Here is a 27,914-nt window from a genome sequence, read left to right as displayed (position 1 = left end):
AAAATACCGGAAGTGGTCTAAGTTAAACAGGAATGCCCAAGCCACAACTGAACGCGCGAAAAGAATATCTGCATTCCTGTTCTAGATACTAGATACTTTAAATAATCATACATAACAGTTGGATAACACGAAACGTGAAATGTTTTTCGCCGAAACTAAAACCTATTGCATATTTTAGTAAACACTTGAGAGGTGACAGTCCTCCAGGAGCAAAATTCATTTATACTTCTACGAGAAAAACTTTTAAACTGAGAATACTGTCACTAGACATGTGATTATCTCATCCCTTTCGACCCGAGGAAAAGACCTGGTAGGAATTTGAAATAATGTCTTTACCTGCAGGCATCAACAAAATCTGGGCAGAGAACAGTACTATAGAGAACAAAAACAGAATAGTAAAAAAGAGAAATTTAGCAAAATGGAGTCAAATGTAAGATGTGGCGAATAAGTAGTGAATGAACAGAATACGAAATCAGCACTGCAATACTGGCCACGTAGATAAACGTAAATGTCGTGTGACTATGGCCTCCCGTCGGGTAGACCGTTCGTCGGGTGCAAGTATTTCGATTTCACGGCACTTCGGCGACTTGCGCGTCGATGTGGATGAAATGATGATGATTAGGACAACACAACACCCAGTCCCTGAGCGGAGAAAATCTCCGACTCAGCCGGCAATCGAACCCGGGCCCTTAGTATTGACATTCTGTCGCGCTGGCCACTCAGCTACTGGGGGCGGACACCGCGTAGATGAAACAATGTAGTTTAAGGAAAAGTCATAACGCTTGTTTCAGGGATTGCTGTCTAAAGCTGTAGGCCCAAGAGCTATACAGATAGAAATTCCAGAAATTTGCAGTCGTTCGAGTTGTAGAAGCTAATCATTTACATTCAGGTTCTCATTTTGTAAGGAATTAACTGCCACATCACTTCCCGCGGTCGTATTCTTACTCAAGAGGGGTCACACGCATGTCACACTTCAGGTTTCTAATAGTTAAAGAGGTCTTTTATGGGTTGAAATATGTATCACATATTTCTTAGAGTTTGGTAAGGCCAATTATGAATTATATATTAGTCAGTCTGGGTTACGTACCAGACAGGATTGATAGAGGAATTAGAGAGAAGATCAAAAGAAGAGCAGCACGTTTCGTTACAGATCCATTTATTATCCACCAAAACATCACGGAGAAGATCAGCCAAATCCAGTGGCAGACGCTGCAAGGAAGGCGTTCAGCATCCCGTTATGGTCTACTTTTAAAGTTAGGAGAGCGTGCATTCCTAGAAGAATCAGCCAAAATATTGCTTCCTTCTACGTATCTACCTTGCAGATCTCTCAAAAAGATCGTGAAGATAAAATCAGAGGGATTAGAGCCGACGTGGAGGCTTAACAGCAATCGTTCTCGCGAACCATACGTGACAAGAACAGGAGAAGGAGTTAGAGACGCTGATACAGAAAGTACCCTCCGCCACATGCCGTAAGGTGGCTTGCGGAGTATAGATGTAGATGTAGAAACATGACCATTTTGGGAGACTATACCAGACGGCTCACATTCAGGATACAATCAGTGCAAAACGACCCGTTTGGCGCGCTCTACAAACACCCTGCGGGTTCGCCACAGTTCAGCTTAGAAATGGCTCGGTCACGTTTTCCTCCCCTGCAGCGAAGTTTCTGTAAACCAGCCTTATGTGCCTAGAGCGGTAGCAGAGCTGATACAGCTGTCGCCGGCGTGTGCAGCAGCAAACACTGCGTTGTGTTTTGCCTAAAAGCCACGCTGGAGCAGTGTAGTATTGCGTCCTACTAAAACGAAATCAGTCCACCTTAGTTAGACACAAGGCGATCCTACAACCAAATGCGAAAAAACAAGCCTCTCCTACATCTACATCCACATCCACACTCCGCAAGCCACCTGACGGTGTGTAGCGGAGGGTACCTCGATTCTCCCTTCTATTCCAGTCTCGTATTGTTCGTGAAAAGGATTGTCGGTTTGCCTCTGTGTGGGCTCTAATCTCTCTGCTTTTATCTCCATGGTCTCTTCGCGAGATATATGTAGGAGGGAGCAATATACTGCTTGACTCCTCGGTGAAGGTATGTTCTAGAAACTTCAACAAAAGCCCCTACCGAGCTACTGAGCGTCTCTCCTGCAGAGTCTTCCACTGGAGTTTATCTATCATCTCCGTAACGCTTTCGCGATTACTAAATGATCCTGTAACGAAGCGCGCTGCTCTCCGTTGGATCTTCTCTATCTCTTCTATCAACCCTATCTGGTACGGATCCCACACTGCTGAGCAGTATTCAAGCAGTGGGTGAACAAGCGTACTGTAACCTACTTCCTTTGTTTTCGGATTGCACCAATGAATCTCAGTCTGGCATCTGCTTTACCGACGATCAACTTTATATGATCATTCCATTTTAAATCACTCCTAATGCGTACTCCCAGATAATTTATGGAATTAACTGGTTCCAGTTGCTGACCTGCTATCTTGTAGCTAAATGATAAGGGATCTTTCTTTCTATGTATTCGCAGCACATTACACTTGTCTACATTGAGATTCAATTGCCATTCCTTGCACCATGCGTCAATTCGCTGCAGATCCTCCTGCATTTCAGTACAATTTTCCATTGTTACAACCTCTCGATATATCACAGCATCATCCGCAAAAAGCCTCAGTGAACTTCCGATGTCACCCACAAGGTCATTTATGTACATTGTGAATAGCAATGGTCCTACGACACTCCCCTGCGGCACACTTGAAATCACTCTTACTTCGGAAGACTTCTCTCCATTGAGAATGACATGCTGCGTTCTGTTATCTAGGAACTCTTCAATCCAATCACACAATTGGTCTGATAGTCCATATGCTCTTACTTTGTTCATTAAACGACTGTGGGGAACTGTATTGAACGCCTTGCGGAAGTCAAGAAACACGGCATCTACCTGGGAACCCGTGTCTGTGACCCTCTGAGTCTCGTGGACGAATAGCGCGAGCTGGGTTTCACACGATCGTCTTTTTCGAAACCCATGCTGATTCCTACAGAGTAGATTTCTAGTCTCCAGAAAAGTCATTATACTCGAACATAATAAGTGTTCAAAATTCTACAACTAATAGACGTTAGCGATATAGGTCTATAGTTCTGCACATCTGTTCGACGTCCCCTCTTGAAAACGGGGATGACCTGTGCCCCTTTCCAATCCTGTGGAACGCTATGCTCTTCTAGAGACCTATGGTACACCGCTGCAAGAAGAGGGGCAAGTTCCTTCGCGTACTCTGTGTAGAATCGAACTGGTATCCCATCAGGTCCAGTGGCCTTTCCTCTTTTGAGCGATTTTGATTGTTTCTCTATCCCTCTGTCGTCTATTTCGATATCTACCATTTTGTCATCTGTGCGACAATCTAGAGAAGGAACTACAGTGCAGTCTTCCTCTGTGAAACAGCTTTGGAAAAAGACATTTAGTATTTCGGCCTTTATTCTGTCATCCTCTGTTTCAGTACCATTTTGGTCACAGAGTGTCTGGACATTTTGTTTTGATCCACCTACCGCTTTGACATAAGACCAAAATTTCTTAGGATTTTCTGCCAAGTCAGTACATAGAACCTTACTTTCGAATTCATTGAACGCCTCTCCCATAGCCCTCCTCACGCTACATTTCGCTTCACGTAATTTTTGTTTGTCTGCAAGGCTTTGGCTATGTTTATGTTTGCTGTGAAGTTCCCTTTGCTTCCGCAGCAGTTTTCTAACTCTGTTGTTGTACCACGGTGGCTCTTTTCCATCTCTTACGATCTTGCTTGGCACATACTCATCTAACACATATTGTACGATGGTTTTGGACTTTGTTCACTGATCCTCAACACTATCTGTACTTGAGACAAAATTTTTGTGTTGAACCATGAGGTACTCTGAAATCTGCTTTTTGTCACTTTTACTAAACAGAAAAATCTTCCTACCTTTTTTAATATTTCTATTTACGGCTGAAATCATCGATGCAGTAACCGCTTTATGATCGCTGATTCCCTGTTCTGCGTTTACTGTTTCAAATAGTTCGGGTCTGTTTGTCACCAGAAGCTGTAATATGTTATCGCCACGAGTCGGTTCTCTGTTTAACTGCTCAAGGTAGTTTTCAGATAAAAAAATTTCACTGGATTCTTTGTCCCTGCCACCCGTTATGAACGTTTGAGTCTCCCAGTCTATATCCGGCAAATTCTACGATATCCAACACTTCCGTTGTACGATGCCCAGGAAAAAATAACTTTCGTTGATAAATGTACATAATCTGTCATCTTCTGCCTATTTAGATGCCTTACTTTCTCATTCTCGCCATTGTTTACAATTTCTAAAATCAGTTTAGTTTAGTTGTCTGCATGTCAGCTTTTCCAGCGATTACCGTCCGAAAATTTTTAGCATTTTGAGCGTGAAACGTGTTTCAAAATAAACGTAGGAGTTTACAAGCTTTGTAGCATTTATTACATTGAATTAACAATTATAAATAATACACTGAAACACCGAAGAAGCCAGTATAGGAATGCGTATTCAAATATAGAAATATGTAAAGAGGCAGAATACGGCGTTGCGGTCGGCAACGTCTATATAAGACAATAAATGTCTGGTGCAGTCGTTAGACCGGTTACTGATGCTACAATGGCTGGTTATCAAGATTTAAGTGACTTTGAACATGGTGTTATAGTAGGTGCGCGAGCGATGGGACACAGCATCTCCGAGGTAACGATGAAGTGGGGATTTTCCCGTACGACCATTTCTCGAGTGTACCGTGACTATCAGGAATCAGGTGAAACATCAAATCTCCGACATCGTTGCGGCCGGAGAAACATCCTTCAAGAACGGGGCCAACGACGACTGAAGAGAATCGTTGAACGTGACAGATATGCCAATTTCTCAATGCTTGGCCATCAGCGTGCGAACCATTCAACAAAACATCGTTGATATGGGCTTTGGGAACCGAAGGCCCACTCGCGTACCCTTGATGACTGCACGACACAAAACTTTACGCCTCGCCTGGGCCCGTCAACACCGACGTTGGTCTGTTGATCACTAGAAACATGTTGCCTGGTCGGACGAGTCCCGTTTCAAATTTTATCGAGCGAATGAACGTGTACGGGTATGGGGACAGCCTCATGAATCCATGGACCCTGCATGTCAGCAGGGGGCTATTCGAGCTGGTTGGGGCTCTGTAATGGTGTGAGGTGTGTGCAGTTGGAGTGATAAGAGGCCACTCATACGTCTAGATACGACTCTGACAGGTGACACGAACGTAAATATCCTGTCTGGTCACATGCATCCATTCATTTCCATTGTGCATTCCGACAGATTTGGGGAATTCCAGCAAGACAATTCGACAGCCCACACGTCCAGAATTGCTACAGAGTGGCTTCAAGAACACTCTTCTCAGTTTAAACACTTCCGCTGGCCACCAAACACCCCAGACATGGGATGCCTTGCAACGTGCTATTCAGAAGAGATCTCCATCCCCTCGTACTCTTACGGATTTTTTGACAGCCCTGCAGGATTCATGGTGTCAGTTCCCTCCAGCACTACTTTAAACATTAGTCGAGTCCATGCAACGCCGTGTTGTGCCACTTCTGCGTGCTCACGAGAGCCGTGCACGATATTAGGCAGATGTACCCCTTTTTTTTTTTTTGGCTCTTCAGTGTATATCAAATGATATAGGAACTAAGTATTCAGTGTGAGTACCATCCACCACACATCGCGTCGATAGGCAAAGTTCTGCTGGTAGCGGAGGCACATACACATGATGCTTTGTCAACGCACAGAGGTACAAACTGCATGGCGTCAGACCGTGTGTGAACTTGGAGGTCATGCAAGATAAGCTCTATCCTCTAGCCCCTTGCGGCCAGTCCAGCGGTCGGGTACAACGTCGTTTAACCAGTCGCGTACTGAGTTATGCCAGTGGGACGGCGGTCAAATAAACTTCTGTGGTTCAGCTTCTTCCATTTGAGGAAAGGTATTTCTGACCACCTGATGCGCACGTAGTTTGTTCATATTTCCACTTAGGTGAAATGTCGATTCATCACTGAAGACGACACGATCCATGAAATCTTCATCGTCATGCAGCAAAGTTGGCACGTTTCAGAAGTAGTCTGTACTCTCTAGAGCTTGTAACAAATAAAAACGATAAGGATGTAGTTGTAAGAGTCTCCTTAAAAGTCTCCACATAGGCAGACTGGAATTGCTCATTCGCGACTAGCCTTCTGAACAGATTTATTGTGGCTACGTGTGAAAGACTCTCGCTCCTTCAACACATTCTTCAGTCACTCTTATTCTTCCCATACTCTTCCCTTTGCGCTCAGTTACACAAACAAAACTATCTGAGCTGCTCTTTCATTCGATGTATTATTTATAATTCTAAGTTGAATGTAATAAATTCTTCAAAGCCTTAAATCCCATGTATTCATTTTGAAACACGCTCTCCCACAATTTTTGTATTATGAGTCCCATTTCGCCGGATGTCTTGAATACAACGTACGCCACTGCCGAGTGGCTTGCGCTATTTAGTCTTATTCTTGAATGCCTGAGATGGTAAGCAGATTCAGTTGTCTACACCACAACGACGATTCTTTCTAGGATTTCTAATTACTGTAGCTTCAACCCAAGCGATTAGAACTAGAACGCCAGTCAACGAGTCAGTAAATTAAAATAAATATTACCCTGTGAGAGAAATTGTCACAAGATGAGAAGTGGATCAGTCCTGCAATGATGGCCGCGATCAAATAGGCTTTTGACGTCTGCAAGCGACTATCATCGCCATTTACTGATCGTATAAATGTAATACTGGGGTTGACGCCATAAAGAAGGCGCTAAATACCATAGGGTCTGAATGAGATCTCACATTCCTGATAACTGCTACAAACCGCGATGGTGAATCACGAAACAATGTTACTTACTGTATCGTTTCCACCTACATCTACATTTACAAGCATACTCTGCTAGTTACCGTAAAGTGCCTTATGGAGAATACTTCAAGTTTTATTTCTATTCTATTCACGTACTGAGTTAAGCAAATGGCTGTGCATATATTCGATACGCATCCTAATCTCTCTTATCTTGCTTTCATGCTCCTTTCGCGTGTGCAGTGATGGAAACAGAATTATCGCGCAGTCTTCCTCGAATATCGACTCAAAATTTTGCCCAACAGTGCCTTGAAAGCCGAAACTGGCCTGTAACGCGTGTCAATGAATTTTTAGTTTTTCGCAAAAGTTTGCAGTCCCTGTAGGTTTCATCCTTCAACAGGGTTCCGCGAGAATAGGGAAGGAAGAAAATAAGATTAGGGTTTAGCGTCCCAACCGACGATGAGGTCATTAGAGCACAAGTTCGGATTGGGGAAGGAAATCGACAGGAACTATACCGGTGTTCACTTTAAGCGATTAAGGGTAATCACTGAAAACGTAGGTCTAGGTAGTCAAGCAGTGATTTGAACCGTCGGCCTCCCGCATACGACTCCAGATATCACTGTGCCACCTCGCTCATTGGGAGAATAACATCGCAATTCTTCCAAAGATTCATATCCAAGTTACCTGAGAATCGTTGATAAAATTTCATATGTGCTATACTGTTCTTTTACGTTTTTAGCCGCGCGTCTATGAATTCGTTAAATGCCTGTCAACAGGACTACTTGATACAGACTCCCAACGCTGGAGAAATAATCTAGGATTCGTCACTGTAATTTCTTGTAACCGGTTTCTTTTACCACTCTGCCTTTTTCCTGGCACCTTCCCTATTTCGCTTCTTTGGGGCATGTTCGATGCTAATTTCTTTTCTGTTGAATGTTCGCATTTCAGCACAACGTACTCGGTTCTATTAGTAAAAACTTAATCAAACCAATAGCATATCTGGGTGTACATATATGGTAAGCAAACCAATGTGAGCGCATGACACTGTACCACTAATGTACCTCCGTGCGCACTGTAATTATTCTAATCTTGCCTCCACGCTCCATACGGGAAAGATACGTGGAGTGTTGCAGGGTATCCTTTCTCGAAACTTTGTAACTGCTTTGTCGAGTGACGGTTAGTTATTATCTTTCTGTGTCTAGCAATTCAGGTTGCTAACGTCTGTGACGCTCTCTCAGGGGTCAAACAAATCTGCGAACATTCGTGCTGTCTTTTCTTGCATACATCCAATATTCCGTATTTGTCCTAATTTGCATAGGACCCACACATTGCACAGTTTTACGTTCCTGAACATTTAAAGAGAGTTCCGATCCTTTACCTCACTTTGAAATCTTACCAAGATTCGACTGAATATTTGCGCAAGTTTTTTTGAGGGAGTGCTTCATTATACATAACAGAACTATCTGCAAAATGTGTGGGGTTAATATTTGTACTGTCTGTCATGTCATTAACAGCAAGGGTGCCAATACAATTCACTGCGCCTGATGTTATTTCCACGTCTGTCGATGACTCTCTATCCATGGTAACATGCTAGTAAATTAAAGTCGTATGGAAATTTTGGCTGGCAGACTTCACGGGGGACGTTCAGCCGCCTAGTCGGAAAGGTTTTTCTTGTTCCGCACATAATGGCCTCTTTCGATATGGGTCTGTGAGCGTAGGGCGTTAGATTTATTTGTGGAGCATAGGTAAGTGTAATGGAGACAACTACAGTGTGGCGTTATGTTGCAGTTCTGTAACTGTGATGATGGTAGTGGTGGTAATGGGAGGAGAGAAAAGGAGAAACCCAGTGGAGGCACACTGCCTACTCCTCTCGAATTATACTTAGGGGACCGTCGGGCTTGACGTTCCCACCCGACGTACGGATCATCAACAAGTTTCACACTTCCTTCGTTCGTGAGACACTGCAGAGAGGTTTGGACTCTAATCCGTGACACGGTCGCAAAGACCGATTGTCAGTAACTTTACGGCACCAACTCTCTGACCTGTGCCAGTCAAATACTAGCAGTGAAAATTTCATCCAGTACCAGGATGCAAACTGGCTTACCCCTAAGTAGAGCTCCACCGCAAAGGCGTGTGTTAGCGACCCCGGCAGCTGAGGCTGGTTGGTAACATACCGCGTTCTTCCTACCAAGAAATCCTCTAGACACCAGTAAAGACAGCAAGACAAATACTATACTTAGAAACTGTGTCTTTGTCTTGGGGCAGAGTAACTCATGGCACAAAATTACCCGCACTGAAATTACCCACACTGCCTTCATCCAGTATTAGAGAGTGAGAGCTCTTAGTGACCTCGATCAAACTTTACACACGATTTCAGACTTTTGAAATTTTTTCTCGCTGAAACCCTCCATAAAATAATGAAAGGAAAAAAGTTTAGCACTTATTAAATTTTCGCTGTCCATGCAGTAATGCTTCAACATTAGGCATGACGTTTCAATTTATTAGGTCTTTACTAATAATTCTATTCGCAACACAGTTTTCTGACAGTGTCCATACATATCACCCAATATACCTGCAAACTTATCTCATTGTACGACACATAATTCAACATATATAACCTCATAAACATTAAGATGCATAAAAGCTAGTTGTTGCTTAAAATCTTGCCCAACTTAGTCAGACCATACTCATGAAGTGTTTCGTAACGAAAGTACTTCTAACAAAAGTTATCCGGAAATTCAAACTTTTTCGAAACTTAAGTTCACTTACATGAAATACCTAACACATTAACTCTTCGGTAAAGTAATCAGTGTTTGCAGCTGTTTTATACATGTGAGATCGACTCTTTACAGAATTGGGGATGAGGGGTTTACTGGATTATTACTAGCCATTTTGCTCCTGTGGAAATGCACAGACGTCCAGCTCCGCTGTTCTCGAGTATTCTGGACGTGTATAAGCGCGTCACGCAGGTTCTTCTACAGATCTATTGATGTCTAGATGCATCCTGAGTCGCCGATCTCTTACTACTGCGGACGAGTTGCTTCCATATGAAACGTCCCCTTAGAAAAATTAGTGAATTACTGTGCTGGTAAACCTCTTACGTTATTTGATTTTCAAACAGCTGAGCAAAACTGAACGTACTCAGACATTTCTCCCTTTACTTATTCTGATCATCACTAAACTGACACACAATATTTTTAGCGTAACGCAATCTGACTTATAATAATCCCCACAAAAGAATGGCCCTGACTAACAATAAATTAACTTTCATAAATCACCTCACAAAAATCGTTACTCAAACTACTGCAATACAGCGAGCGCCACTACTGTCAGCTAAATAAAAGATTCTAACTACTGAAGGCACTAACTACAGATAGGCATAGTTAGCAAATGAAAGATTTTGATAGAGAACAAACAATGTATTTACCTTAATAGTGTTCAAAAGTCATTATATATATATATATATATATATATATATATATATATATATATATATATATATATCAGTTCATGATATCCAGTATTACAAATTTACTCTTTCTGGCGGACACCCGTCCAGATCGTCCGCTCTTAAAATTCTGCCATCTCTCTCCCCACATCCACCACTGCTGGCGCCTCACCTCCAACTGTCCAACGCTACGCACTGTTCACATCCAATTGCCCAATAGTACAATAGCGACTATTGGAACAATGCCAACCAGCCACAGACTTCACACAGCACAGTCAGTGATTTTCATACAGAGCGCTACGTGGCGTTACCAACATAAGAACCTAAACAGCCTACTTACACATATTTCAATGAATAAAACAGTTACAAGTGTATATCACCCAAAATACGTGCCCCTTCGCGTGCTGTCATTTGTAAAAGGCCGGTTTTGAAATCTGGAACCGTTTAAGAAGGATGACTACTCTTATAACTCTATAACTGCCGATTTGCGGGGACGGAAGTAGGCGCGTCGTGCTCGACAGTCTGTCGGATTTGAAAATCAGTAACTCGAGAATGAAACGAATTATAGTTCTGCTCTCAGTTTTAAATAAAATTTCGATACATTATCTAAATTTCATACACTGGAAAAAACAATAATATTCACAGTTTATGCAAAGCCTTTTGCCACTGCAAAGTTTTTAAAATAACGTACAATGTTTTACTTAATCTGATAACTGCAGTAGCTGCGACTAATAACGAAAAAGAAATTCAGTTCTTCATCGAGCGAAGATACCAGACAGTAAGATGTGTAAAAATCAATTTTTTTTTCAAGGAATATGTATCTTAAAACCTGATGATAAGTAATTCACAGCGGCCGGAAAGCCGTCACGCAGCACAGGTGGCAACAACTGACGAGCAGTACAGTGACAACAAAGCCGCACTCAGCACACAATGCCGAGAACACGTATGTAGTAGTGAAGTCTAAGACCTGGCGCAGTATCGGACGCGTTTGGAATCCGGGCGTCAGGAGTAGGATCTGGCCACAGGTAATTGCCGCGACACCGGGGCCCGCCACGTGCATTATGCAGAGCAGCGGCGGCAGACGGGCCGCGGCGGCTCTGCCCACGCGGCCTACATCGGCGGCCCGGCCTTGCTCCTGACCCCTGGCTAACTGCTCGCCCCGCATACCGGCCTACGTGCGCTGACCCACTCTGCCGGCACACGTCTGGCTGACAGACCAGCTGCACGGCTGTGCAGCGACAGTTCGACAGTTACAAGTTCATGGGAAGAACACCGAAGAAACTTCCAACCTCCCATCGACGCCGCATTTATTACAGGCAGACTTCTAGCTCAGTTGTACGAGACTGATCGAGAAATGGACAGTAGGGCAGCGGATAAAATATCGATATGCATGTCGACGATATTTTGCCCTCTTTATCTCGATATCAAAATTACAATATACAGGGTGATACAAAAAGGCACGGCCAAACTTTCAGGAAACATTCCTCACACACAAAGAAAGAAAATGCTATGTGGACATGCGTCCGGAAACGCTTACTTTCTATGTTAGAGCTCATTTTATTACTTCTCCTCAAATCACATTAATCATGGAATGGAAACACACAGCAACAGGACGTACCAGCGTGACTTCAAAAACTTTGTTACGGGAAGTAGAGTATCCCGTATGAAATCATGATAACGTGCTCCATTGAGCGTAGGTGGAAGAACATGGAGCCCAATCAAGACATCACCAACAATGCCCGCCCAAACGTTCACAGAAAATCTGTGTTGATGACGTGATTGCACAATTGCGTGCGGATTCTCGTCAGCCCACACATGTTGATTGTGAAAATTTTCAATTTGATCACGTTGGAATGAAACTAAAATGAGCTCTAACATGGAAATTAAGCGTTTCCGGACACATGTCCACATAACATCTTTTCTTTACTTGTGTGTGAGGAATGTTTCCTGAAAGTTTGGCAGCACCTTTTTGTAATACCCTGTAGACTGCAGATACTTCTCTTTCATATTTTTTCCCGATCTTCGGTAAATATTTGAGGTTGTTCCATATTTCTAGATTCCCGAAAAGCGTTTGACACGATGCGCCATTGCAGCCTGTTAACAGAGATAGAGAATATGGAACAGGTCCACAGATATGTGAGTGGCCCCAAGACTTTTTAAGTTACAGAATCCAGTATGCTGTCCTCGACGCGAGCATTCAACAGAGACAAGAGTAATGTGAGGAGGACCCCAAGGAAGTGTGATACGACCACTATATATATATATATATATATATATATAATTTGGCGGACAGCGTGGGCAGCACTCTGCGGTCGTTTTGTAATGACGCTGTGGTGTGCGGTTAGGTGTCGAAGATGAGTCACCGTAGGAGGATACCGGATGTAGTAGATAAAGTTTATAGGTGCTGTGGTAAATGCAGCTAGCTCTCAATGTAGAAAAATGCGAATGAGTAGAAAACACAGACGCGTAATGTTTGGATACAGGATTAGCAGTGTCCTGCTTGACACAGTCATGTCGCCGGACTGAGTGGCCGAGCGGTTCTACGCGCTACAGTCTGGAACCGAGCGACCGCTACGGTCGCAGGTTCGAATCCTGCCTCGGGCATGGATGTGTGTGATGTCCTTAGGTTAGTTAGGTTTAAGTAGTTCTAAGTTCTAGGGGACGGATGACCACAGCAGTTAAGTCGCATAGTGCTCAGAGCCATTTGAACCATTTTGACACAGTCATGTCATTTATATATCTGAGGACAACTTTTCAAGGCGATATGAAATGGAACGAGCATGAGAGGACGTGGTAGGGAAGGCAAATGGTCGGCTTCGTCTTATTGGGAGAATTTTAGGAAAGTGTGCCAGGACGCTGGTTCGATCTATTCCTCAGTATTGCACAAGAGTTTGGGATTCGTAACATATCGAATTAAAGGAAGACATCGAGTCAATTCAGTGGCGGGCTGCTAGAATTGTTACCGATGAGTTTGAAGAACACGCGAGAGTTATGGAGATTCCTGAATCGAAGGCGACGTTGTTTACGACGAAAACTACTGAGGAAATTTAGAGAATCTGCGAGGTGCCGGGGCAAGCAGTGTATTTAACACTAAATTCTTCTAGAATCTTCATATGTAAATGATGCTCTAAGCCCCCCCCCCCCCCCCTATTCTAACTCCGACTTTTGCTGTTGCACATGGATTAAAAAATATACGCGAACTGACTGTAATCAACCCTGCAAGTGGAGTAGAAAAGAGTTTGGTACCTGCAATAATTTAATTTGATAAATAAGTTAAATAAACGAAGGTTTCATTAACGTAGCGAGAAATGATGGGTTGCTCTACCGATTAACAGAATGAAAGTTCTGTCCAAAATAACAATATGATTTATTAAGACTAAACACAAAATAATAAACAAAAACACATGAAACATTTATAATACATCAAACTGGCTCAAATTGGATACTCAAACAAACGCTGTGAAGGTGAAGTTGTCCCTAAACTAGATTGTGAGGTTTATGACGAAGTGGTATGTTGAGCCAATTCCTTGCCACTCAAATCTTAAGAGAGACACACAGCTAACCCAACATTAATTGCTGCTACTCAAGACAGAACAAAGTTAGAAAAAGACGAACAGGCGCGCTCTGCTGAGCTCTGATTATCACCTAGGAAAATCCCTATCTGCCGGTGCTGCGGACATACATTACCAAACTGTCTTCTTAACTGCCAGAACACGATCTGGCGTACCGGAGGCAATGGCTGGTTGCTTCGACGTCCTCGACCGAAAGGCGAGAGCCGACTACCCTAGAGCACCCGTACATGCCGAACACCGAACATTCCCGCCCCCACGACAGTGGCCGTGGGTAAACGTTCCAATCAGCAACTTGAAAACCGGCGGAAAATTCCACTCCATTGCCGGAGCACTACCATTCCACCAATGGAGATTCTTGGCGCCAATTTCTGCGCTGATTTTGCTACGTCACGGAGCTATGCCCTGAGCAAGCCAATCACAGTTACTATTTTGCAGAAAGCGCGGGAATTTTCCCGCCACAACTGCCTGGGTACACAAGTCATTCCCACGCCTCGCTGGTAGCCCGCCAGAAAGTGTTTTCGCTAAGATTCTGCGAAGTAACGGAACCTCTAGCCCAGCCGCTACTTCAGACCCCTCCAGGCGTGTCTTTTGACAATGTCGGCGTCTGCAAAGCATTCACTCGACTTCCTCACACCCGTCGGCTTAACCCTTTCCAGATCAGCGGCTCCCGCCTGTCACCGGACCACCCGGGTGACGAGAGACGCTGCGTGGGAAGTCCGCGTGTGAAGGAATAGCGACTTTTCACTGCATGCAATTAGAGAGGAAAATCGTAAGATAGAAATATGAGAGGGGGCTCATGCCACCTCTCAAATCGGTATTTGAAGCTGACTGCCGAACAGTTCTCAAATGGTCCAAATGGCTCTGAGCACTATGGGACTTAACTTCTGAGGTCATCAGTCCCCTAGAACTTAGAACGACTTAAACCTAACTAACCTAAGGACATCACGCACATCCATGCCCGAGGCAGGATTCGAACCTGCGAGCGTAGCGGTCGCACGGTTCCATACTGTAGCGCCTAGAACTGCTCGGCCACTCCAGCAGGCCCGAACAGTTCTACCTCCGCCAACATACAGTACGCATAAAGACCACGAATATAAGATACGAGAAATTAAGGGGTTGGGTTGGGTTGTTTGGGGAAAGAGACCAAATAGGGAGATCATCAGTCTCATCGGATTAAGGAAGGGCGAGGAAGGAAGTCGGCCGTGCCCTTTCAAAGGAACCATCCCGGCATTCGCCTGGAGGGATTTAGGGAAATCAGGATGGCCGGACGCGGAATTGAACCGTCGTCCTCCCGAATACGAGTCCAGTGTGCTAACCACTGCGCCACCTCGCTCGGTGAGAAATTAAGGCTCCTACGGTGGCATATAGGTAGTCGTTTTTCTCCCGCTCTTGTTTACGTGTGGAACAGGATAGGAAATGACTATTAGTTGTACAGGGTAGCCTATGCCACACGCCAAACGGTAGCCTGCGGAGTATCTGTGTAGATGTAGCTGTAGAACTTCCCGTCGCGGCCACTCTACTTGTCCACTCTCTTGAACATTTGTGTGATTATGCTGCGGTGACATTTTGCAGGAGCGGCCACGCGATGCGCCCGTCGACGCTGTTCTCGTCGTGCGTGCTGGTGGCGTTCGTGTACCTGCTGGTGTGGGCCGTCGAGGAGGCGATGGGCGCCGGCGTCGCGGCCGCAGCGGAGGGCACGGGCCGCATCGCCTTCCACGGCGACGCCGCGCCGGACCTGCTGGTGTCCGCCCCCGACACCGCAGACGACGCCTCCCCCTCCGCCCCCGCCGCGGACGTCGACCTCACCGCCCCCGAGCACGTGCGCGCCGCCTACCGCCAGCACTACGACGGCGACTACACTCTCGACTTTGGCTACCACAACTACGACCGCATGACCAAATTCCTGCGGATGACCTCCGTCAAGTTCCCGACGCTCACCGCTCTTTACTCCATCGGGAAGTCTGTGCAAAGTAAGTACTTCGCTTACACTCTTTTACTTGGTCGTTTCAGTGCGTTACAATGGCAGGAAATGTTTCTGGTATTTTATGGCTCAACCGATTTGTTTATTATCAGTTATGGATTGCGTTCGATAGCTCCCTTGGGTCGCAGTTTACGGACTGACTGTAGTAGACGTTCGACAGCGATGTTACACGAGTCAGTGCGACACACTAGGTATCAAAGGGCTTCACTGGTCAATAGTATCATCTCTGTTCGTGGTAATTCTCCATTCTCTCCTGTCTTCTGCCATCCTCCTCAGGTCCGCGTAATTTCCGCATCCCTTGATGTCGTCAGTCATCTTGTATTTCCTCCTTCCTCATTCCCGTGTCAACGAATGTCCCATTCAGTTCTTCTTGCTTTCTGTCCGCCCCCGGTAGCTAAGTGATGTCTCGGTCCGGCACACAGTTGTAATTAGCTAGGGGCCCGGGTTCGATTCCCGGCAGGGGACTAGGTATTGTGTGTCCTTCATCATCATTTTCGGTCAGAGGGCTGCGTGCTCTCTGTAATAAAAAAACTGAGTTAAGTATTCAACGATCAGCTTGAACGGATGTCTTGTGACGTCCGCCCAGACCTAATGCAACGAACTATAACGAACAAAATGAAAAAAAAGTGGTCAGCGCGACAGAATGTCAATCCTAAGAGCCCGGGTTCGATTCCCGGCTGGGTCGGAGATTTTCTCCGTTCAGGGACTGGGTGTTGTGTTGTCCTAATCATCATCATTTCATCCCCATCGACGAACAAGTCACCGAAGTGTCGTCAAATCGAATGACTTGCACCCGGCGAACGGTCTATCCGGCAGGAGGCCTAGTCACACGACCTTTTTTTTTTTTAAATTATTTCTTTCTCGCATATCCTGCTGCAGTGTTCTCCCCTCACCAATCCCTTCCAACACTCTCTCGTTGCTCACTCGTTCCTTCCAACGTCTTTCCGTCCAGTCTCACCACATTCACACTTCAAATGTTACTTGCCTTTTTTGCTTTCTCCTCTCGTCTCAGCGTCCATGTTTGTGCCCACAGAGTGCAACACCGCAGACAACACACTTGGCTAGTGTTTTCCTCAGACTTTTATCCACTTTGCCTCATAATAATCCCCTGTTTCTATAGAATGCCTCCTTCACTGTACTAATCCGAGTATTCACTTCACTTCACTTCATTAATAGTGCTTCCAAGTTATTTAAATGCTCTTACTTGGATGATAAAATTTTTTCTTAGTATTTGCCAGTCCCTTTTTTACCGAAAACCATACTCTTGGTTTTTGCTGTATTGTTTCTCATCCCATATTCCACAAAAGCTTCATTCAAATCTTTCAGCATTTTGTTTACAGTTCTTTCGCTTTCTGTCAGTAATACTATGTCATCAGCAAATCTAATACTTTATATTCTCTTTGCAGCATTACATAGTCCTCTTTCTCCTTCTAAGTATTTGGCGGTAATTTCTTCTAGGTTAAGTGGACCAATAAAATAGAGAGGCACAACCTTATCTAACACCCCTTCCAATGCTTATTCCTACAGACATTTCATTTTCAATCCATACCCTTACTTCTTTTGTTAATATAGATCCTGCACCAATCACACCTGTTTCCAGTGTACTCCCTTCTTCCTCCATATACCCATCGGCCTATTCCATCGTACACTGTCAAAAGCTTTTTTCACTTGTAACTTCATCTAACAGCAATGGAGCAACGAATGAGAAAATTTCCCTGTTCCCTAGCAACTGCACTGCGGCAGGGAGAGGAAAATGGTTTTAATGAACTCTGAAGGTACTGAGAAAGAGCAGATGGAGTATAACAGAAGGGCCTGCAATTTCAGATAATCGAAAAATCTAGTTGTTAATACCAGAACGGATAACGTACCAGTAACACCATCCCCACTCCATCTCCAGATTATTTGAAGACTCGAACTCCCATTTATAAAACAGTTTCAAACGTCTGATTATTTTACAGTTGAGTTACTCTGGATGATTATAGTCCGGGAAATTTCCGTGGAGTTTTAAGAAAAGCTCGTTTTTCAAACATCTGAATGTTTACGACGTCATATTTCGTGAACTATGCGCCGTACAACTTTATAATTTTGCAGTTGTATTCAGTGGACTATGTGGATACTGTCTGAGGAATATGCTACGAATAGGGTTTATAGCAAAGTAGCAATAAAATTAAACATCATTCCTGGAATATTACTGCCTGAACAACGGAAGTGTACGAAACGGTAAACTTTTCTTCGTTTCATTATTTTTTGGGACGCGCCAGCGAGGAAAAGTTTCTAAAAGATTTGATATTCGGTGTAAATTTTCTTAGAACTCGCTGTGTGCTCTTATTCTCAAATACAGGGTGAATACAGTAGCAGTACTTTTCGCTGTGAGTGACACTGCCTTAAGACGTATACATAGTTTCTCTGATACTCAAGTTGTTGTGTTAAATGTTTACCATAAGATTATATGTCATTATGAGAAGATTATTACAGCATTTTAAAGTCGGTCGATAATTGTATGAAGTGCTGAAAATCTAATTTTTGTTTCCCCTCGAAGGAGTTCGACAGGCAACCTGCAGCTGCGATCGGGTGAGCGCTTTAGCTGTTTGCTGATGTCGACGGTTGTTATGTTTGGGGTAATGAACGGATACTTCGAGAGAAAGCAAAATAGTCGTAAAGCTTTCATTATCACTTCGAAAAAATGTAATTACATAAATATTTTTTATTTGCATGCAGGTGTACGTCTGCAGTCCTGAAATCCACACATCACAGTAACGTAGCACGCCTTTGAGGATCCTTGTCAGAGCGGTGTAGCCTGTCCATAAAGTACGATATCGTGCGTTAATTCGTCTTGACAGCAGGCAGAAGCGCTGCAGCTGTGCCAGGTCAATACAGTTGACTTCTTTGCACTTCTGGATTGGCGTGACACGTCTGCAGCACTCTCGCTGTTGCCGAAAGCGAATTAGCGTACGATATTCCACCTACCCCTCGTAGAGGGAAAAAATGTCTATAATCATTTGAGTTAAATACAGTTATTGGAAGAAAACCGTACCACCATTAGTGCCTTCTAAACTTAAAGAGTAGTGATAAAGTTTTAGTTACCACATCGAAAACTAACGTTACGTCATAGTTTTTTGTTTATTCGCAGTTACGTAACAGCTAAAACCGATTAAATACTATTTTAAATGACGGAGATGAGTCTATACCACGACTCATCGAATCCATTTACCTAGGAAACTCTGTATTTGTGTACATAGGGCTTTTGAATGTTTCCGCAACATGAATACTATGTTAAATACAATCAAATACTCGCATCCTCTGGATGTATACCTTTTTAGATACAGTAGTACATACTCTGCATTAGATGCTTTAAAGATGTTGTACGCATGCAAACTGACGAACCGCGTGCCATGTTATCCGATCGATATTACATCTGCTAAGTACAACAAACTTCTATACCATCGGTCGTCAAACTGCGGCCCGGATTAATTGTGCATGCGGCCCGCAGTTCTCAGTCGTATTTTATAATAATAGACACCCTGTAACTAATAACCAAATAGAGAAATGTCTGCTAACATTAAGAGCTTGTTAAGAGCACTCAGTAGCAAAGCCCAGTTTAAAGCAACAAACCGCTATTTCCCTGTTCTGTGTATAACTCACGATATACTGATACAAACTGTAACAGACGTCGGTACGATCATGTTTTGCAAGTATGTTGGCATTCCGGTCAGCGGACAACCATGCCAATAATTACATCAGGGCACGTATCAAACAGGGTAACGTTGGCCGGGTAGTCCCACATCGCAATCGCTGTGTATACAAACGTTAGAGTATGGCACAGAGAAGACACCGTCCAGACTCTCTCCGATGGGAGGCAATAGGAAGAATGGAAACAGGACACTCGCAAACTGATGTGGCTCTGTAGCTTAATGTGAGTCGTTCTGTTGTTTCTCGGATGACGCGACATTTTACAGAGACAGAAGCTCCATCCCGAAGACCAGAGAAAGGCCGACAACGTGTAACATCAGACAGAGAGGACCGTTCTTTGACAGAAAGGGCGCGACAGTACCGCCTTAGTACTGAAAGGCAACTGGCATCTGACCGCAACATCCACTGGACGTGTTGCATCGAGGAAAATGGTGTACAGATGGCTTCGGCAGAGTGGCCTTTATTATCGAAGACCTGCTGTGTGTACCTCTGACGTGTCTTCACAGAAGGAATCGTCTAGAGTGGAGTCCTCAATATGCGACCTGGACGGTCGAACAGTGGACCAATGTTCTTTTCACAGATGAGTCCCGATTTCGTCTGGAGAGCGACTGCCGAGGATTCACATCTGAAGGAAATCTATTTCGGGACCCATACATTGTGGGAAGAGACCGATATCGAGGAGGATACGTAATGATGCGGGCAGGGATTATCTTTACAGCTAGGACACCTCTTCGTGAAACTGTACGGGTTAGTCGTCAATGTTTAACTGCTGTCAGGTGTTGTGCCGAGATCATGTGACCTCATGTGCGGTTGTCACGAGGTGCTGTGGGCCCAGACTTCGTACTGTTGGATGATAGTGCTCAACATCATAGAGCACAGAGCACGCGTGGTTGATGTTTTCTTGAAAACGGAAGATGCTGCACGCATGGCGTGGCCCCTGCTCGCTCTCTCAATTTGAATCCCATAGAGAATATCTGGGATGCACTAGGGAGAAGGTTTCCATCACGTCTTCATTCACCAACCATTCTTTAAGACTTGCGAGCAGTTCTGCAGGAAGAACGGGCGTTAGTGCCTCAACATGAGATTGATGACATCTTTCACAGTACGCCCCGTCGTTATCAAGCCCGTGATGCTGCCGTAGGTGGACACAACCCATGCTGCACTTTAACGAGTTTTCAGAATCCCTTTAAGTTGGAGAAAAACGAAGAAGTTTCTGTCTAAAGTTATGCATGATGCAGTTGCTTACATTCTGCACTCTTTAGCCATGCGGGATTAGCCGAGCGGTCTGAAGCGCTGCAGTCATGGACTGTGCGGCTGGTCCCGGCGGAGGTTCGAGTCCTCCCTCGGGCATGGATGTGTGTGTTTGTCCTTAGGGTAATTTACGTTAAGTAGTGTGTAAGCTTAGGGACTGATGACCTTAGCAGTTAAGTCCCGTAAGATTTCACACACATTTGAACATTTGTTTTTGCACTCTTTACATTGTTTCTACTTTACTATCACATGTTAATACTGTTTTGTGGCAAAATAAACGCAGCCTTGTAAAATTTCCAATTGTTGCTGTAATTTTGGACACCAGTGTATTTATCCCCCCCCATGAACCATGCACCTTGCCGTTGGTGGGGAGGCTTGCGAGCCTCAGCGATACAGATGGCCGTACCGTAGGTGCAACCACAACGGAGGGGTATCTGTTGAGAAGCCAGACAAACATGTGGTTCCTGAAGAGGGGCAGCAGCCTTTTCAGTAGTTGCAGGGGCAACAGTCTGGATGATTGACTGATCTGGCCTTGTAATATTAACCAAAACGGCCTTGCTGTGCTGGTACTGCGAACGGCTGAAAGCAAGGGGAAACTACAGCCGTAATTTTTCCCGAGGACATGCAGCTTTACTGTATGATTAAATGATGATGGCGTCCTCTTGGGTAAAATATTCCGGAGGTAAAATAGTCCCCCATTCGGATCTCCGGGAGGGGACTACTCAAGAGGACGTCGTTATCAGGAGAAAGAAAACTGGCATTCTACGGATCGGAGCGTGGAATGTCAGATCCCTTAATCGGGCAGGTAGGTTAGAAAATTTAAAAACGGAAATGGATAGGTTGTAGTTAGATATAGTGGGAATTAGTGAAGTTCGGTGGCAGGAGGAACGAGACTTCTGGTCAGGTGACTACAGGGTTATAAACACAAAATGAAATAGGGGTAATGCAGGAGTAGGTTTAATAATGAATAGGAAAATAGGAATGCGGGTTAGCTACTACAATCAGCATAGTGAACGCATTATTGTGGCCAAGATAGACAAGAAGCCCATGCCTACTACAGTAGTACAGGTTTATATGCCAACTAGCTCTGCAGATGATGAAGAAATTGATGAAATGTATGACGAGATAAAAGAAATTATTCAGGTAGTGAAGGGAGACGAAAATTTAATAGTCATGGGTGACTGGAATTCGAGTGTAGGAAAAGGGAGAGAAGGAAACATAGTAGGTGAATATGGATTGGGGGGAAGAAATGAAAGAGGAAGCCGCCTTGTAGAATTTTGCACAGAGCATAACTTAATCATAGCTAACACTTGGTTCAAGAATCATGAAAGAAGGTTGTATACCTGGAAGAATCCTGGAGATACTAAAAGGTATCAGATAGATTACATAATGGTAAGACAGAGATTTAGGAACCAGATTTTAAATTGTAAGACATTTCCAAGGGCAGATGTGGATTCTGACCACAATCTATTGGTTATGAACTGCAGATTGAAACTGAAGAAACTGCAAAAAGGTGGGAATTTAGGGAGATGGGACCTGGATAAACTGACTAAACCAGAGGTTGTACAGAGTTTCAGGGAGAGCATAAGGGAACAATTGACAGGAATGGGGGACAGAAATACAGTAGAAGAAGAATGGGTAGCTCTGAGGGATGAAGTAGTGAAGGCAGCAGAGGATCAAGTAGGTAAAAAGACGAGGGCCAATAGAAATCCTTGGGTAACAGAAGAAATATTGAATTTAATTGATGAAAGGAGAAAATATAAAAATGCAGTAAATGAAGCAGGCAAAAAGGAATATAAACGTCTCAAAAATGAGATCGATAGGAAGTGCAAAATGGCTAAGTAGGGATGGCTAGAGGACAAATGTAAGGATGTAGAGGCTTGTCTCACTAGGGGTAAGATAGATACTGCCTACAGGAAAATTAAAGAGACCTTTGGAGAGAAGAGAACCACATGTATGAATATCAAGAGCTCAGATGGCAACCCAGTTCTAAGCAAAGAAGGGAAGGCAGAAAGGTGGAAGGAGTATATAGAGGGTTTATACAAGGGCGATGTACTTGACGACAATATTATGGAAATGGAAGAGGATGTAGATGAAGATGAAATGGGAGATAAGATACTGCGTGAAGAGTTTGACAGAGCACTGAAAGACCTGAGTCGAAACAAGGCCCCGGGAGTAGACAACATTCCATTAGAACTACTGATGGCCTTCGGAGAGCCAGTCCTGACAAAACTCTACCATCTGGTGAGCAAGATGTATGAGACAGGCGAAATACCCACAGACTTCAAGAAGAATATAATAATTCCAATCCCAAAGAAAGCAAGTGTTGACAGATGTGAAAATTACCGAACTAGCAGTTTAATAAGTCACAGCTGCAAAATACTAACGCGAATTCTTTACAGACGAATGGAAAAACTGGTAGAAGCGGACCTCGGGGAAGATCAGTTTGGATTCCGTAGAAATGTTGGAACACGTGAGGCAATACTAACCTTAAGACTTATCTTAGAAGAAAGATTAAGAAAAGGCAAACCTACGTTTCTAGCATTGTAGACTTAGAGAAAGCTTTTGACAACGTTAACTGGAATACTCTCTTTCAAATTCTAAAGGTGGCAGGGGTAAAATACAGGGAGTGAAAGGCTATTTACAATTTGTACAGAAACCAGATGGCAGTTATAAGAGTCGAGGGGCATGAAAGGGAAGCAGTGGTTGGGAAAGGAGTGAGACAGGGTTGTAGCCTCTCCCCGATGTTATTCAATCTGTATATTGAGCAAGCAGTAAAGGAAACAAAAGAAAAATTCGGAGTAGGTATTAAAATCCATGGAGAAGAAATAAAAACTTTGAGGTTCGCCGATGACATTGTAATTCTGTCATAGACAGCAAAGGACTTGGAAGAGCAGTTGAACGGAATGGACAGTGTCTTGAAAGGAGGATATAAGATGAACATCAACAAAAGCAAAACGAGGATAATGGAATGTAGTCAAATTAAATCGGGTGATGCTGAGGGGATTAGATTAGGAAATGAGACACTTAAAGTAGTGAATGAGTTTTGCTATTTAGGGAGTAAAATAACTGATGATGGTCGGAGTAGAGAGGATATAAAATGTAGGCTGGCAATGGCAAGGAAATCGTTTCTGAAGAAGAGAAATTTGTTAACATCGAGTATAGATTTAAGTGTCAGGAAGTCGTTTCTGAAAGTATTTGTATGGAGTGTAGCCATGTATGGAAGTGAAACATGGACGATAACCAGTTTGGACAAGAAGAGAATAGAAGCTTTCGAAATGTGGTGATACAGAAGAATGCTGAAGATAAGGTGGGTAGATCACGTAACTAATGAGGAGGTATTGAATAGGATTGGGGAGAAGAGAAGTTTGTGGCACAACTTGACTAGAAGAAGGGATCGGTTGGTAGGACATGTTTTGTGGCATCAAGGGTTCACAAATTTAGCATTGGAGGGCAGCGTGGAGGGTAAAAATCGTAGAGGGAGACCAAGAGATGAATACACTAAGCAGATTCAGAAGGATGTAGGTTGCAGTAGGTACTGGGAGATGAAGAAGCTTGCACAGGATAGAGTAGCATGGAGAGCTGCATCAAACCAGTCTCAGGACTGAAGACCACAACAACAACAAACAACAGTGTATTTATAGAGACAGTAATATCTGAAGGTGTCCTTAATTTTAATAGCGATTGATGAATTCTGACAGTAGCTAAGTACAGCTGGCTACTTGGTTCTGGGGCAGTGGGGTAAGTAGCGCGGTCACTGTAGCGTCAGAGGATGTGAGACGGGGAACATTTTGTTGTTTGTCTTCCAGTACTGACAGCTCACGAACGTTTTGTTGTTTGTCTTCCAGTATTGACAGCTCACGGGCAAGTGCGCCTCGTACCGATCAGCTGCTATAGTGTAAATTTCAAATGAAAGGAATACAAATTCGTCAGTGCACATTGTAGAGAGGGTCATATTCAAATGCGGGACATATTTGTACCAAGGAACATGAAATCGAATTAAGGCTGTTGTAAAACAGTGTAATGAGTGGAATAAAAATGACATTAAAACATTTAGTAAATATATGTGATCGTGTCTCATATTTAAATGCGTTATACAGTATCAGTGCAATTTGTGTTGTTAATCAGTTATAATCCTGTCGCTCAGGCAACGCAACTCTTCGGCAGGCATTTAGTTTCACAATTTTGGTGTCGCTGAGGATGGCAGCAATTTGACAACCAGAACAGTACCGAAATGTGCTCACTTTTAATTATCAGTTCTTGGGCCTGGGAATCGGCGGCCAACTTTTAGTACTCTTACTATAGCTCGTCTATTGGAGGATCATCACGTACTAATTTATCTAAGTTACCATTCAATAATAAGATCTGTAAGCATGCGGCCCGAGGAGCCGCCCAAAAATTTCAGTATTGGCCCTTGAGTAAAAAAAGTTTCACGGCCACTGTTCCACACGGAGATAAAAGAGATATGTCTGTTGCATCATTTGATAATGTGTTCACTGCGGCTTTTGACATTCCACTGTTGCAGTGCAGACACAGCAAAAATGATGCAGCATGTACACAAGTCGCCCTTGTTGAATGCGAATGTTGTGCCATTTTGCTGTGTTTGGACCACTTCACTGAAGTTACTCATAATACACCCAGACACACACAAACTAGAGTATTCTCACGCAGAACTGTAGCCACAGCACAAACTTGACCGCGCAGCTACTCAGCATTAAACGAAGATACTTGTCATACTTGTGATTACAGTGTTGCCAAACTGCAATTCCTTGGCCTCCATTTTCTACCTAAATTATGTACAAGTCGAAATATTTTACTATTAGTATGCAAGGAGTTACACTGTGGCGTCTGAGTGTGCAATTTTGGATTTATGCTATGTATTTCAAAAATATGTAACAAATTTGACACACATTAGTGCCCATATTTCATCTGTACCTGTACCTCTGCAGTGTCATCTGAATCCTGAGCAAGTTTATAATTCTGCGTGGATATGAAGTATGCAAAAAGTCATGGACAACTTTCAACTTTTTCAGTGTGAAAATTGAGCAATTGCTTTTCACATTTATAATATGGTATGTACTGCGCCTAATTTCTTCACGGAGGCTCACATTCCTTCTTTTCTGAATTTAGTCTGTCGCAAGAGTCTTGGTTTAAATGAAAAATCGAGGAGTTTTAAAAGCAATATTAATTTCAATTACAAACAATAATCCAAAAACAAATGAGCTCACGTTCGCACAACATTCTTTCAATGTTCGATACTAGATCACGCCTTACTCCTGCTGTCGGGCCACATCTTGATCGACCTCCAGTCCTACCTCTACACCTTGATCTACCCTGCATGAAGTATTCCAGATCAACTAAACGTAGGAAAGAAACAAAAGCAAGTCGTTTTTGAACATATTTATATGACGCCCTCCTCATCCACACCACCACCCCAAGAGCAGTAGGGGTATGTTACTCCTTCAGCATTTTTAAACCAATAACGAGTCATGTCTGTACCAGATCTGGATGAAATTTCTCCATGTGTTACTGAGGTAAGCCTTTTATGTCGCCCCTTTTCACCCCCACAGTCAATCGTAGGGGTGAAACAGATTACTTACTGTCGCAATAGTTTTGTCCAGATAGCAAGTATTGCGTGTCCCTAGTTCAGTAGGAATTGCTTCAGGCATTACAGAGTTATGCTGTTATGTTACTGCCTTTGCACCTTCCCCCTGTCCTCTTCCCTAGACGTGAAATCTCATCGAAACTTTCGCCAGTGAGTCAGGCGTTTCAGATACCTGTTGTTGTTGTTGTGGTCTTCAGTCTGAAGATTGGTTTATCTATGGATTCTGTACTAGTATCGGTAGTTATCGAATATCTTCACTGGTCATGGCTTCTCACCCTCACACACACCTCTAAGGGTAATAGGGGTATAGTGCCTATATAGTATTTCTATACAAATATAAAAATAATATAAATGATGATCTATTTATGTACAATATTTGGCTGAAATTCCTCCAGACGTTCTTGGGTTATGTTTCTATGTCACATTTTTCATCTCAATCATCACCCATATGGTACTTAGGTACTTCTTTGTCCCACAGTGCCTCTTTTTGCATATTAAATCATAGGTGTTCCAACTTAGGTTGAAACTGAGCAAATGGTTTACATGGAGATGTGGACTGTACACACATACATCCAATGGCTTTTTACAAATATGTAGAAACTAACGAACATGGCAGTGCTCCTCAATTGCTAAATACGTGTCGGAATTGAATGTGTGTCCTAATCTTCTCTTTTTCCATCTCCTCTTTCTCCCCCCTCTCTCCGTCCGTCACCACCTCAACCCTCTGTCCACCTCCTCCTCCCCCCCTCTTCCTCTCCTAACCTCCTCCTCCCCCGTCCCTCTGTCCATCTCCTCCTTCTCCACTACATCCATTTTCTCTCCTCACCTCTCTCACCACCATCTCTTCCTCTTCCAATTTATCTCTGTTCTTGAGCCTTGTTTATTGGTATTTCAAACGAAACCTTGTTTGGGAACTGAAGTTGCTTAAAATGAATAGATAAATCAACTGGAATCATTGCTATACAAGATGTCAGAGAGACCTTTCCAGCTACTATATCTGCGAGAACAGTAGCTTCACTGACAGTATTTCGCATTGTTCTAATTTGTGAATGGTTAGGATTACAAAGTTTCGGACAGTTCAGACTCCACAGTAACAATCTAATCATTTGCGAATACAATTGTTTGTTTAAAATTATATATAACAATAGAGAATATATGCGGGAGAAACAACTTGTGTAAGGTATTAAACTCCCTGATATCATAGTTAAAACTGACTTTGAAGAAGAAAAAGAATTACTCATTTTCACAGCACAACACAGCATATTTTTCTCACAGCTTGTCTTAATAAAAAAATGTGTAGCTTATGTCCGTCCAAATATTTATTAGACAATGATGTAAAAATTTGAAGCAAAAGGTGAAGAACTCATCAGTATTTTTGACAACATCGTTTCCCCTTTATACAGGGTGATACCAAACGATAGTGACAAACTTCGAGAGTTGTAGAGGCTGTCGTGAGTAACAAATCGAGGATAGGAAGCAGTGTCCAGAAACGTCATACAACGACACTAC

General features: G+C 43.5%; 1 protein-coding gene across 2 annotated transcripts in view; it reads left to right on the top strand.

Annotated features, from left to right (window-relative positions):
* Positions 1-27,914, top strand: part of LOC124782272 (carboxypeptidase M-like) — a 300,939-nt gene that overhangs the window by 107,433 nt on the left and 165,592 nt on the right. For both annotated transcript variants that reach the window (XM_047253925.1, XM_047253926.1), the window contains exon 2: positions 15,451-15,848. In XM_047253925.1, coding sequence (XP_047109881.1) covers positions 15,464-15,848 — 385 coding nt within the window. In that variant the 5' untranslated portion in view covers positions 15,451-15,463. The remainder of the gene's footprint in view (positions 1-15,450; positions 15,849-27,914) is intronic.

Source organism: Schistocerca piceifrons, chromosome 1 (genome assembly GCF_021461385.2).
Source record: "Schistocerca piceifrons isolate TAMUIC-IGC-003096 chromosome 1, iqSchPice1.1, whole genome shotgun sequence".
NCBI classification, from domain to species: Eukaryota; Metazoa; Arthropoda; class Insecta; order Orthoptera; family Acrididae; genus Schistocerca; species Schistocerca piceifrons.
This window is presented reverse-complemented; position numbering and strand designations above follow the sequence as displayed.